We start from the raw sequence: 13,002 nt of genomic DNA, 5'->3' as shown, positions 1-13,002 counted from the left end.
GAGAAAGAGCCCGACAGAGAGAGAGAAAGAGCCCGACAGAGAGAGAGAAAGAGCCCGACAGAGAGAGAGAAAGAGCCCGACAGAGAGAGAGAAAGAGCCCGACAGAGAGAGAGAAAGAGCCCGACAGAGAGAGAGAAAGAGCCCGACAGAGAGAGAGAAAGAGCCCGACAGAGAGAGAGAAAGAGCCCGACAGAGAGAGAGAAAGAGCCCGACAGAGAGAGAGAAAGAGCCCGACAGAGAGAGAGAAAGAGCCCGACAGAGAGAGAGAAAGAGCCCGACAGAGAGAGAGAAAGAGCCCGACAGAGAGAGAGAAAGAGCCCGACAGAGAGAGAGAAAGAGCCCGACAGAGAGAGAGAAAGAGCCCGACAGAGAGAGAGAAAGAGCCCGACAGAGAGAGAGAAAGAGCCCGACAGAGAGAGAGAAAGAGCCCGACAGAGAGAGAGAAAGAGCCCGACAGAGAGAGAGAAAGAGCCCGACAGAGAGAGAGAAAGAGCCCGACAGAGAGAGAGAAAGAGCCCGACAGAGAGAGAGAAAGAGCCCGACAGAGAGAGAGAAAGAGCCCGACAGAGAGAGAGAAAGAGCCCGACAGAGAGAGAGAAAGAGCCCGACAGAGAGAGAGAAAGAGCCCGACAGAGAGAGAGAAAGAGCCCGACAGAGAGAGAGAAAGAGCCCGACAGAGAGAGAGAAAGAGCCCGACAGAGAGAAAGAGCACGACAGAGAGAGAAAGAGCGACAGAGACAGAGGGAGAGAGAACGAGCGCGACAGAGAGAGAGAGAGCACGAGAGAGAGCGAGAAAGAGCGCGACAGAGACAGAGACAGACAGCTGTCTATATAGGGTTTTTAAAAAATTGGAGATTAAACAGAGAAAAGGTGAAGGTTGGTCACAGGAGGTCCTTCCGCAGTGACACTGCCATACAGAGATAGCAAAGGACACGTCATTGCTGCAAATGTATGACCATCACGTAGATTATTGGAATGATTACAGTATTTATCCTTCAGTGCCATGGTCAGCAGATATCAGCTTGGCAAACTGATGACAAGCACTAATACTTGCAGTTACCATACAGTCAAAACAGCAGTAGCTCCCGGTCGAAATGGAACATTAAACATACCCAGAGTCCTGGAGGCTTATAACATGCAGCGTAGGATATAATCAGAGACCTTTGATTAGGCTACCACCTGCACATCTGTCAAAGTCTGCAGCATTGGTTATCGGTGGTACCAGAACAAAGCATTCACATAGGCTGGATGGCCTAGAGGGATTATTGCTAGAGTATTCATGCAGAGTGTCAGGTAAATGTTCTGGGCACCAGGATTCAAATCCCATCATAGCACATGGTGGAATTTAAATTCAATAAAAATCTGGAATTAAGAAGCTGCTGCCGATTATTGGAAAAACTGACCGCTTCACTAATGCCCTTTCGAGACACAGAAAGGTGTGGCCTCTCACCCTGGCTCTCCGCAATATGGTTCACACTCTAATGCCCTCCGGGCAATCACTACTGGACTAACTAGTGATACCTGAAATAACTCCACAGAGACCAGTATCCTGTCACCAAGCCATCCTTTATAGTACTAGACTCTGGTCGGCTTCCTCACAGCCATCTCTCTCTGAGTGAACAGAGCCCCTGTTTGTATCTATCAGCCAAGGCTCCCTGAATGGGGCTGTTCACCTGATCCAACCAGGGAACTCACTGTATGAGGTCCACCTGGCTGACCCTATTGTTACCAGGTCTGTCTGTCTCTCGGGACGTTTTTGCAGAGTCTCGTTCATCCAACTCAGCCTCGAAACAGGCAGCACGTACTGGACTGTAGCTTGCCACTTATGACCAGAGTGACTCGGAAGAAATCCAATGTGTTCTTCAGGCAGTAAAGGTGAAGTTGCATCATCTGCCACGTCCATCTTAGACTCTGAGCTCTCTCCGACACAAGACGGAGGGGAGAACCCCTGGTTTCTAGCAGCTTTTCCAGCTGTTCTAAGGGGCTAGGTATGTTTTGCTCCTGCCCCATTTACAACTTTGCAGCTATCGCAGCGTCCATGTGCTTGTTCAGGACTGCCTCACTTACCCAAACTTTGTACCTCACGGGACGTGGCCTTATGGCAACCATGCCTCTTACCCATGTCGGGTCATTTGTGTGGTTTTGCACTAATCTTCATCCCCTGAAGTAAACAGTCTCTTTGCTTAAAGGAGTCATGTCCAGCATCAGCGTTCCTGATACTGTTTCACACTGTTGGCGTTCAACCAGACTTTTGCTTGGGACAATCACTCTTGTCCCCATAAGAAAATGCCATCCTCTACTGCAATTTGGTCTCGCTGGGTCCAGAAAGGTTTCAATTCGGGTTGTGAAGTCCCTTTATTTTCACCCTCGCTACCAACTGTTTCAATTTTGCCAGTACTAGTGTATCTGTCGGTGGGAAGCAGCTGCATTTGCCCCTTATCCTCCCAGGACGGTGTTCCAGCCTGTAATTGTACACACTCAGAATAAGAAGCCACCGCTGAAATCAACCTGAAGCTACAGGCAGCACACCCCTGTCCTAGAGCAGCCCCTCCAACAGGGGTTTGTGATCACTCACTATTACAAATTTATGTCCTACAGGTATCGGTGGAACTTCCTCAAATCAAAGATGATTGCCAAACCTTCTTTCTCGATCTGGACACATGCACTCTGCATCAGTCGAAGTCCAGGAAGCACACACTACAGAGGAACCTCGATTTGGAGATCTCAAGGTCCCGATGGAAACATTACATCAAAGATGTGTTTCCAACAGTGATCATGTATTTTGCTTACAGGGATTAAAAGTGATCTCGGCTTACTGAAATGCTCATGAGAAACGTCCTGGACATCGATTGGAGATGGTGTCTGGACTCTGAATGACTGACCACCCGCCTATCCCCGCTCCCCACACTTTCCCTGGAGTTCTACACAGGGGTGTACCCTAAAACCCCCATCCCCAGATAATCTCTCCAGCATTGTCCAGTACAGGGGAAAGGTGGAACCTGACAAAAAGTTGCATGTAAAAGGTGTATGTCTGTGTGTGTTTTGCTGTGTGCACGCATGCTATTTTGGGGGGGCGGGGGGGGGCTGTAATGGAGCATTTCAGAACTGACAGCCAGACTACTGCGACCACTAGGACTTATAACAGCACACAAACCAACAGCCACCCTCAGACAACAACTCACCAGAACGAAGGCCCCGATACCCAGCATGAGCAAAACTAACGTAGTGTACAAAATCCCATGCAAGGACTGCACAAAACACTATGTAGGACAAACAGGAAGACAGCTAACGATCTGCATCCATGAACATCAACTAGCCACGAAACGCCACGACCAGCTATCCTTAGTAGCCACATACGCAGACGACAAGCAACATGAATTTGACTGGGACAACACTACCATTATAGGGCAAGCGAAACAAAGAACAGCCAGGGAATTCCTAGACGCATGGCACTCATCCACAAACTCCATCAACAAACACATAGACCTGGACCCAATATTCCGGCCACTACAGCAGACAGCTGAAACTGACAACCGGAAGCAGCAGGGACAGGCCACTATAAATGCCGGAGGAAACACCACAGAAGCGCATCACAGGAGGCTCCGAAGCACTGAGGATATCACCTGGACAGGGGACGAAACGTTTGCAACAAAAACTTCCAGCTCGGCGAACAGAACCACAGCAACAAGCACCCGAGCTACAAATCTTCTCACAAACTTTGAATTTAATCGATTAACTGAATAATCAATTATCCAAATGAAATAGTGCCCGCCGATCTCAGTCTAGATAATCGAGGTTCCCCTGTACTTGGCATTACTGTCCTTTGGGCTATCTGTAAGCCAACACTACTCTGATACTGCACAGGGAGGTATCGCATGTCAACACTACATCACACTTGGGATCACTATGTGCCATCACCTTAGACAATGATAGCTGCTGCCTCTTCACTTCCCTGAAGGCTACATCCCGGCTATGAGACTACTTCCAAGGTTAAAAAATCACACAACACCAGGTTATAGTCCAACAGGCTTAACTGGAAGGACTAGCTTTCGGAGCACTGCTCCTTCAGTTGGTTGTCAGGAGCAGCACTCCAAAAGCTTGTACCTCCAATTAAACCTGTTCGACTATAACCTTGCGTTGTGTGGTTTTTAACCTTGTACACCCCAGTCCAACACCAGCATCTCCACATCATTTCCAAGGTTGACCCTTTTCCAATAGCAGACCTAAGGGTGCCAGGATAGAGGCAAGGTTACATATGAACTTTCCAGGCTAATTCACCAACTCAGGGAAAGACCTAAACTCCTGTTCAGATTTGGGAGCCAGGGCACCATTGATCACTCTCACTTTATCTTCCAATGGGTGTAACCCGGTCTTGTTGACTCTGGAGCCCACGAAGAGTCACTTGGCCTTCCTGGAACACATGATTCCCTTCTGAGGTGTATGCCCGCCATGGAGAAATGACCTGAGTAGACCTTGTGAAACGTTCTCCATCCTCTGCTGATAAATGGTACAGTTGAAGAATAACCCAAAAGGCTGTCTCATACATTGATACAAACCCTTCTGGGTATTAATTGCAGCATAGCTCTGGGACTCCTCATCTAGTTGCAATTGCAGATGCGCACGGCTCAAGTGCAACTTCCTGAAGGACAGCTCCCTGCCAGCTTGGTGGACAAGTCCTTTATGGGAGGAATTGGCTATTTATCCAGCTGTGAGAAGCGATGTGTTCACAATCCCCCCAACGGTGAACTGACCCATTGTGCTTCACAACCAGTACGACTGGTGCTGCCCATTCCACAATCTGGACTGGTTTGATGATTACTTCCCTTTCCAGCTTTCTGATTTCTGCCTGGAAGGCAAATAGCACTGGGCAGGTCTTGCAGGTTCGTGGAATTGTTTCCTGATCAACATGACAGGTTGCCTTGGCTCCTGTGATAGTCCCTTGGCATTCCTGAAAACCTTCAGGATTTCACTTAAGTTGACAGTTTCTCATCGAAAAGTGTTGAGCCAATCTATGTGGATCTTTCTCATCCAACTGCACCCCATCAACCCTGGGCCTGAGCCTTTTACTACAATCAGTTGGAACTCAACCAGCTGCTTCTCAGAAGAGATCGAAACTGAAGTTGTATCCTTAATCCGTAAAGGTTCCCCTGTATAGGCTCTCAGTCTAACAGAAGTCTTACATAAACTTCAGGGTTGGAGTCCAGAGAGAATTTTGTTAAAGACTGGTTCTGCAATCATTGATACAGCTGCACCAATATCAACCTCCATTAGAACCAGGTGACCATTTAATCAGATGTTTGTTTTGATTGGTTCTGATTTGAATGTTGTTAAGGAATTTACATATTTCAAACCAGATATAGGTGGCCTTTCGATGGCGTGCGCGCTCCTGGATATCAGCCTATAAGCCCTGTTACTCAGTTCAGGCCCAGTGGGATCCTTTTGCTATCTTGAGTCTACAGCAATTACAATGGCTTACTAGCCCAGATGCTGAAGAAACTTTAAACTGTTTGGCTTTGTTTTGGGATTTTACTGTGGGCTGACCTAGAGTCTCTCTGTTCAGGATACGTCCCGAATGAAGTTATACAACTGCTTTCATTCAGGCTCAGTCAGAGTGTCGAGGATCTCCACTTCCATCGGCATACCCTGCAATGCATCTGTTCCACTTGCCACATTTCCCAGGATAAAGCTGGTTGTAGTATCTGTCTGAAGTCTAGTTGGACATCAGCTGGTAGGCGCTTTTGCATGGTTGCATCATTAATCCCACACACCAAACAAACAAAACCTCTCAACATCTCATGAAGGGTTAAACCAAAGTCACAGCCTCTGCCAGTCATTTTAACTTAGTCAAAAATCCAGATAAGGATTCCCTGTTCTCGAGATGCTGAGTAAAACTGATAGCATCTCAGAATTAGGGGAGACTTGGGGTCGTAATATTCCTTAACTAAATCCATCCACTCTTGAAAGGTTTTAGTATCTGGTGTCTATGGGAAAGTTAGGCCCCTAGTAACTGAAGGAACTGCGGGTCCACAAGCTGTCAGGAGAATTACACATTGCTATTCATCTGCCCCAATGTCAGATGCCCAGAAAGAATTGCACATTCTTTCCACGTACTGGGCCCAGACTTGGACAGCAGGATCAAACTTCCCAAATACCAGCATGATGCCAGAAATGTTTAGCTCAACTTAAAGACAACTACTGCGAGTGGATTTCTTCGAGAGAGTGTATTGTTTTTTTCTAGTCACCACTGAAATATCTCCACAGAGGCCAGGCTCCAGTCACCTTGTCAACCTTTATTTACACTTGCACAGGACTTTACACTGGTCCGACTTCCTCTCAGCCAGCTCTCAGAGTGAACAGAGATGCTCCTGTTTATATCTGTCAGCCAGGGCTCCCTGATTGGAATAGATTGACAGCCCCAATCTGAAAACTCATTCTATAATGTCCACCTGGCTGACCTCATTACAATCATTACGCTGACCACATCCTGTGAAGAATTCTTTTTAAAAATTCCATTCTATCCAATAAAACTGTTCAGAACAATTAGATTATGCTTTTCAACTCCAGTTGCTTTATGAAAGAACGGTTTGAATTTTTCACCTGTAGTATTGCAATCGATAAGATCAGGGAGGAGCCAACAACAACAAAAAATCCCACTAAACCAAATCAGATCCTGAGCTCATCACCTTGGTTGCAGCATGGAGGCTGTGTGCTGTCCATGGTTTGGTGATATTTTGCAGGTGAATCTTAAACCATGGAATTACAATGAGCTTCATTGTCACATGTACTCCTGATTACAGCAGAATGTTTATAGTTGTCACTTACTGCGCTACCTTGGGTGCAAATGTATCTAGGTACCGATTCTTAGGTAAAAAATTTGAAAAATAAAGAAATAAATAGCCCAGCGTTACAAACCTTCATGTCATCTTTGGGTACCAAGGTGATGAGCTCAGGATCGAGGTGGCCAATGAAACCACACTTTCCTGTTTCAAAGGGGAAAGACACCTCAGAAATGGTGATGCTGCTTACACCTGTGTCATCGCTGCTGGGAGCAAGCTGAAGTAATACAAGCTGTACACAACACAAAATTACGTAAAAACAAAGGCATGGAGATAGCAAACTGAGTGAGCACATTGATAGAATTATGTTGTCCTCCAACCACTAGCCAGGTAGCTATGAGCAATACAATTTCCTCACTGAACGTTCAGTAATGATGCAACACCCAACTACTGTTTCCATCAGCAAGCATCAAGGATACAGACAGCAGTATCAGTTCACAGATATCCCCACCCTTCAACTCGCCATTCCTCTGCTCTGAGCTCAACACTAAGCACTTCAAGGCTCCAGCCTAATCTCAGGACAAGTTAAGAAATGTAATATCATTCTCAAGAAATTGATGTCATTTGATCTTCAAATCCACAGCAGGCTTGAATCACTCTTCCTCTCTGGATTAGATCTGGACACTGCACTGTTTCTGATTTCTCATATAATGTCAGTAAATCACAACAACCAAGTTGTCCCAGTTTATTAGAGACAGCCTCTAGTGAATTGGGCAATACTTGTACTGCACAGTCCTGATGCATACATTGGGACAACACTGGGCTCAATTTCACACACTGATTAACTCAAACTACAAGAACTAGGTTTTAGCCACAAACACCCTCATCTAGATTTCAGCTTGTTAACTTGTGTCTATCTTTCTTTAGGTAAAGGGACCAAAATTACAAAATATCTAGAAAGTGTAATGAAATGATCAGACAGCTAGAGAAGAACCAGACTGCTGAAAAGGATGAGAAGTAGCATGAACAGAAGGAGGTGGAAAACAATCAGCAATCCCATTTTCACAAAGCCGTACCGGGCTGGGGAGGGTGGCTTTCCTGGTGCTGGCAGTGCTCCCTCTGGGGCAGGAGCATCATCTGGTGCAACAATTGAGGAAATTGATTAAATAGGTCTATTGGTCACTGGTGCTGAACACCTGACAGCCAGAAGTCATGATGTGGAGATGCCGGTGTTGGACTGGGGTGTACAAAGTTACAAATCACACAACAACAGGTTATAGTCCAACAGGTTTATTCGGAAGCGCTAGCTTTCGGAGCGCTGCTCCTTCATCAGGTAGTTGTGCCCTGAAAGCTAGTGCTTCCAATTAAACCTGTTGCACTATAACTTGGTGTTGTGTGATTGTAACTTTGTACAGCCAGAAGAAAACTCATTTCAGAATTGCAGCAAGACCTCCTTACTTTCACACACCAAACACCTTGCAATTACAGCAATGATTCGGGAGGCACGGTGGCACAGTGGTTAGCACTGCTGCCTCACCGCGCCAGAGACCCGGGTTCAATTCCCACCGGGTCGGTGTGGACTTGTTGGGCCGAAGGGCCTGTTTCCACACTGTAATGTAATCTAATCTAAAAAAAAATGATTCCACTTTCCTTCCAAATCACTTGCTGCACCTGTGTGGATAGGAAAGTGGAATCATTTTTTTTAGATTAGATGGCGTACAGGCTATGGTGTACTAATAGGAGAAAGTGAGGACTGCAGATGCTGGAGATCAGAGCTGAAAATGTGTTGCTGGAAAAGCGCAGGTCAGGCAGCATCCAAGGAGCAGGAGAATCGACGTTTTGGGCATGAGCCCTTCTTCAGTAAGATTCCTGAAGAAGGGCTGATGCCCGAAACGTCGATTCTCCTGCTCCTTGGATGCTGCCTGACTTGCTGCGCTTTTCCAGCAACACATTTTCAGCTATGGTGTACTAATGCTGGTTTAGTAATCCAGAGACAGGGGATCTGCATTTGAATCCCTAACAGCAAACAATGGAATTCAGTTTAAAAAAAAAACCTGGAACTAAACGTCTAATGACCATGAAACCACTGTCAAATGGTATTTGACTGAAGTCCTTCAGGGAGGGATGTCATTCTTACCTGGTCATGCCTATATGTGACTTCAGACTAACAGTTACATAGCTGACTCAAATCCAATCATTAGAAAATCTCAAAAATGGAATGAAACCAGATGGACTACCTGGCACAGGAAACAACTGATACCTCTGCAAAGTCCTCTCTAACACATCAGGGGGCTAGTGATAAAATTGGGAGGGCTGTCCCACAATTAGTTAACCAACAGCCTGACATCATCTTTAAGTTACAATTCTGACAGTATGACGATGTCCCAGGCACTATCATCACTGGTTATGAGCTGCCCCACCTGCAGGACATACCCAGCACAGTGGTATATAGTCAGCTTAATGCCCTTGGAGTCCTCAGACTGACTCTGGACTCCATAAAGTCTCATGGCATCACTTTAAACGTGACAAGTATCATCCTCCCTCCACTGTTGAATCAGTACTCTTCCATGTTGAACAGCACCGGAGGAAGCACGGAGGGTACAAAGATTACTCTGGGTGGGGAATTTCAATACTCACCACAAAGTTGCTCAACAGTAGCACTACTGATGGAGCTGATCAAGTCCTAAGGGACAGAGCTGCTAGACAGGGTCTGTGGCAGGTGGTAAGGGGAAACAAGGAGGAAAACTCAAAACCCCACCTTCACATTGAGAATACCTTACAGTGTGTTGCACAGCGCTGTCACTTTGCAAAACAGGATAGATTTTGAACTGATGCTCAGTAGCAGTGTGTGTCCCATCTACAAGGTGCACTGCAGAAATTCACCAAAGATCCTTAAACTGCACCTTCCAAACCTACGGCCACTTCATCAAGAATGATAAGGGCAGCAGATACATGGGGAATACCACCCCATGCAAATTCCCCTCCAAGGCACTCACTATCCTGACTTGGAAGTATACTGCTGTTCCTTCATTGTCACTGGATCAAGTCCCTCCCTAACAGTATAATTGGTCAACTTACAGCACACAGACTGTAGTAGCTGTTCCAGAAAGTAGCTCGCCACTAACTTCTCAAGGAGAACAAATGCTGGCCCAGCCAGTGACACTCAATCCCACGAATGGCCAAATTATACAGAACACCATTAGTGACAACTGCTTCATTTCTTTAAAAATTCCCATTTACCACTTTTTCCACAAAAGAGAACATAGAACATTACAGCACAGTACAGGCCCTTCGGCCCTCGATGATGCCTGTGGAACCAATCTGAAGCCCATCTAACTTACACTATTCCATTCTCATCCATATGCCTATCCCATGACTATTTAAATGCCCTTATATTTGGTAAGTCTACTCCTGTTGTAGGCAGTGCATACCACACCTCTACTACTAGAGGTAGTAAAGAAACTACCTCTGACATCTCACCTATATTTATCACCCCTCAATTTAAAGCCACGTGCCCTTGTGCTAGCCATCACCATCCGGGGAAAAAGACTCTCACTGTCCAACTTATCTAACCCTCTGATTATCTGATATGTCTCAATTAAGTCACCTCTCAACCTTTGTCTTTCTAACAGCCTCAAGTCCCTCAGCCTTTCCTCCTAAGACCTTCCCTCCACACCAGGCAACATCCTAGTAAATCACCTCTGAACCCTTTCCAAAGTTTCTACATCCTTCCTATAATGCAGTGACCAGAACTGTACACAATACTCCAAGTGCGGCTGCACCAGAGCTTTGTACAGCCGCATGACTTCAAGGTTCCGAAACTCAATCCCTCTCCCAATAAAAGCTAACACACCATACGCCTTCTGAATTTCACACTTTCATTTTAACAAGGGAAGCAGTTGATTGGTAAGTTGGCGAATGATACTAGTCTTTAAAGTCAAAGGTCTTTAGTTCATGTTCAGGTCTCTAGATCTTTTACATTTAGAGGTCCTTTCCCCTTGAGGGACAGTTTAGGACTAGAGGGCATATTCTCAGAATAAGGGGTCGCACATTGAAGACAGACATGAGGAGGAATTTCTTCTCAGAGAATATTAAAATCAGTGGCATTCTTTACCTTAAAGGGCTGTTGAGATTGGGTTGTATAGTTTATTAATAACTTTCTCAACCTGTCAAACAAAATTTAAAATCTGAAATGTTTAACCACAAAGTCCGGGAATAACTTTAAAAAAAAATAAGAAGCCAGGTTCTTTGAAGGTGGAGTCGCAGGAGAATATTAAAATCAGTGGCATTCTTTACCTTAAAGGGCTGTTGAGATTGGGTTGTATAGTTTATTAATAACTTTCTCAACCTGTCCAACAAAATTTAAAATCTGAAATGTTTAACCACAAAGTCCGGGAATAACTTTAAAAAAAAAATAAGAAGCCAGGTTCTTTGAAGGTGGAGTCGCAGGTAGACAGGGTAGTGAAGAACACAATTGGTACATTGGCCTTTATTGGTCAGTGCATTGAGTACAGGAGTTGGGAGGTCATGTTGCAGCTATACAGACATTAGTTAGGTCACTTTTGGAATACTGCATTCAATTCAAGTCTCCCTGCTATAGGAAGGATATTGGGAAACTTGAAATGGTTCAAAAAGATTTACAAGGATGTTGCCAGGGTTGGAGGGTTTGAGCTATAGGGAAAGATTGAATAGACTGGGGCTGTTTTCTCTGGAGCATTGGAGGCTGAGGGGTGACCTTATAAAGTTTTATTAAAACATTAGGGGATGGACAGGATATATAAACAAGGATTTGAAATATAACATTCAAGTATATTTTAAAGGTTTGAGGTTACCCGCCTTAAGTACCTTCCCCAGCAGGACATTCCACATCCCCACCACCCACTGGGTGAGAAAGTCTTCTCTCAAATCGCCTCTAAACCTCCTGCCTTTCACATTAAAATTATGCTTTGTTATTGATCCTTCAACTAAGCTGCTTTTTGCCTACCTTGTTCATGCTCTTCAATCTTGTACATCTCTTTCAGGTGTCTCCCAAACTTCTCTGCTCCAAAGAACACAACCCAAGCTTATACTGTCTTTCTTCAAAGCTGAAATACTCTATCCCAGGTCATCTCTCTCTTCTGGACCCTTTCCAGTGCAATCAAATCCTTTCTGTCGAGCGAAGATCAGAACTATACACAGTACTCCAACTGTGTCCTAACCAAAGTCCTGTAGAGTTCCAACGTAACCTTCCTGCTCTTATAATCTATGCCTTAACTCATGGCGTGGGCGGCACGGTGGCACAGTGGTTAGCACTGCTGCCTCACAGCGCCAGAGACCCGGGTTCAATTCCCGACTCAGGCGACTGACTGTGTGGAGTTTGCACATTCTCCCCGTGTCTGCGTGGGTTTCCTCCGGGTGCTCCGGTTTCCTCCCACAGTCCAAAGATGTGCAGGTTAGGTGAATTGGCCATGCTAAATTGCCCGTAGTGTTAGGTTAAAGGGGTAAATGTAGGGGTATGGGTGGGTTGCGCTTCGGCGGGTCGGTGTGGACTTGTTGGGCCGAAGGGCCTGTTTCCACACTGTAAGTAATCTAATCTAATCTAATCTAATCTAATCATAAAGGCAAGTACTGTGTAGCCCTAACCTGTCCTGCTGCCTTCAAGGAACAAGCACCTCAGCATCTCTCTGTGCCTCTGGGTTTTTTAGTGCATTGTGTACTCCCTTGACTTTTTACTTCATCTCAAACTTATCAGGGTTAAATTCCATCTACCACTGATCTGCTCACCTGACCAAATCGTCTATATCCTCCTGTGACCCAGGACATTCACCCTCTGTCAACCATCCAGTCAATCTTCATGTCATCCACAAGCTTACTAATCATTTCATCTCTCACATTCTCATCTTCAACATCTCAAAATATATCACAATCAATAAGGGGCCCAGCATTAATTCCTCTGATAGGCCACTGGGCACTGGCCTCGACTCTCACAAACTGCCTTTGACCAGAACCTTCTGTCTCCTGTCACTAAGCCAATTTTGGATCCAGCCTGCCAAGTTACTCTGGATCCCATGTGCTTTTACCTTCTTTATCAGTCTTCCTTGGGAGACCTTGTGACCTCTTCAAAAAAACTCAAACTATATTTGTAAGGCATGAACTCCCAATGACAAAACCATACTGACGACCACTGATCAGTGCGGGTGTGGGGTGTGTGGGGGGTGGACGTGGGGTGTGGGGGGTGGACGTGGGG

General features: G+C 45.6%; 2 protein-coding genes across 3 annotated transcripts in view; both read right to left on the bottom strand.

Moving 5' to 3' along the window:
- Nucleotides 1–13,002, bottom strand: part of gpatch1 (G patch domain containing 1) — an 81,809-nt gene that overhangs the window by 17,002 nt on the left and 51,805 nt on the right. The window contains exon 12 of the mRNA XM_043707501.1: nucleotides 6,913–7,068. Coding sequence (XP_043563436.1) covers nucleotides 6,913–7,068 — 156 coding nt within the window. The remainder of the gene's footprint in view (nucleotides 1–6,912; nucleotides 7,069–13,002) is intronic.
- The window catches only part of cebpg (CCAAT enhancer binding protein gamma), a 36,451-nt gene that overhangs the window by 19,850 nt on the left and 3,599 nt on the right, over nucleotides 1–13,002 (bottom strand). Inside the window, exon 1 of one of the 2 annotated variants that reach the window (XM_043706502.1) lies at nucleotides 6,913–6,933. The exons of the other annotated variant lie outside the window; for it this stretch is intronic. The gene's annotated coding sequence lies outside the window, so the exon portion shown is untranslated. Of the gene's footprint in view, nucleotides 1–6,912; nucleotides 6,934–13,002 lie in introns of those variants that run through there. 2 annotated transcript variants of the gene reach the window in all.

This window comes from Chiloscyllium plagiosum, chromosome 17 (genome assembly GCF_004010195.1).
Source record: "Chiloscyllium plagiosum isolate BGI_BamShark_2017 chromosome 17, ASM401019v2, whole genome shotgun sequence".
In the NCBI taxonomy this organism is placed as follows: domain Eukaryota; kingdom Metazoa; phylum Chordata; class Chondrichthyes; order Orectolobiformes; family Hemiscylliidae; genus Chiloscyllium; species Chiloscyllium plagiosum.
This window is presented reverse-complemented; position numbering and strand designations above follow the sequence as displayed.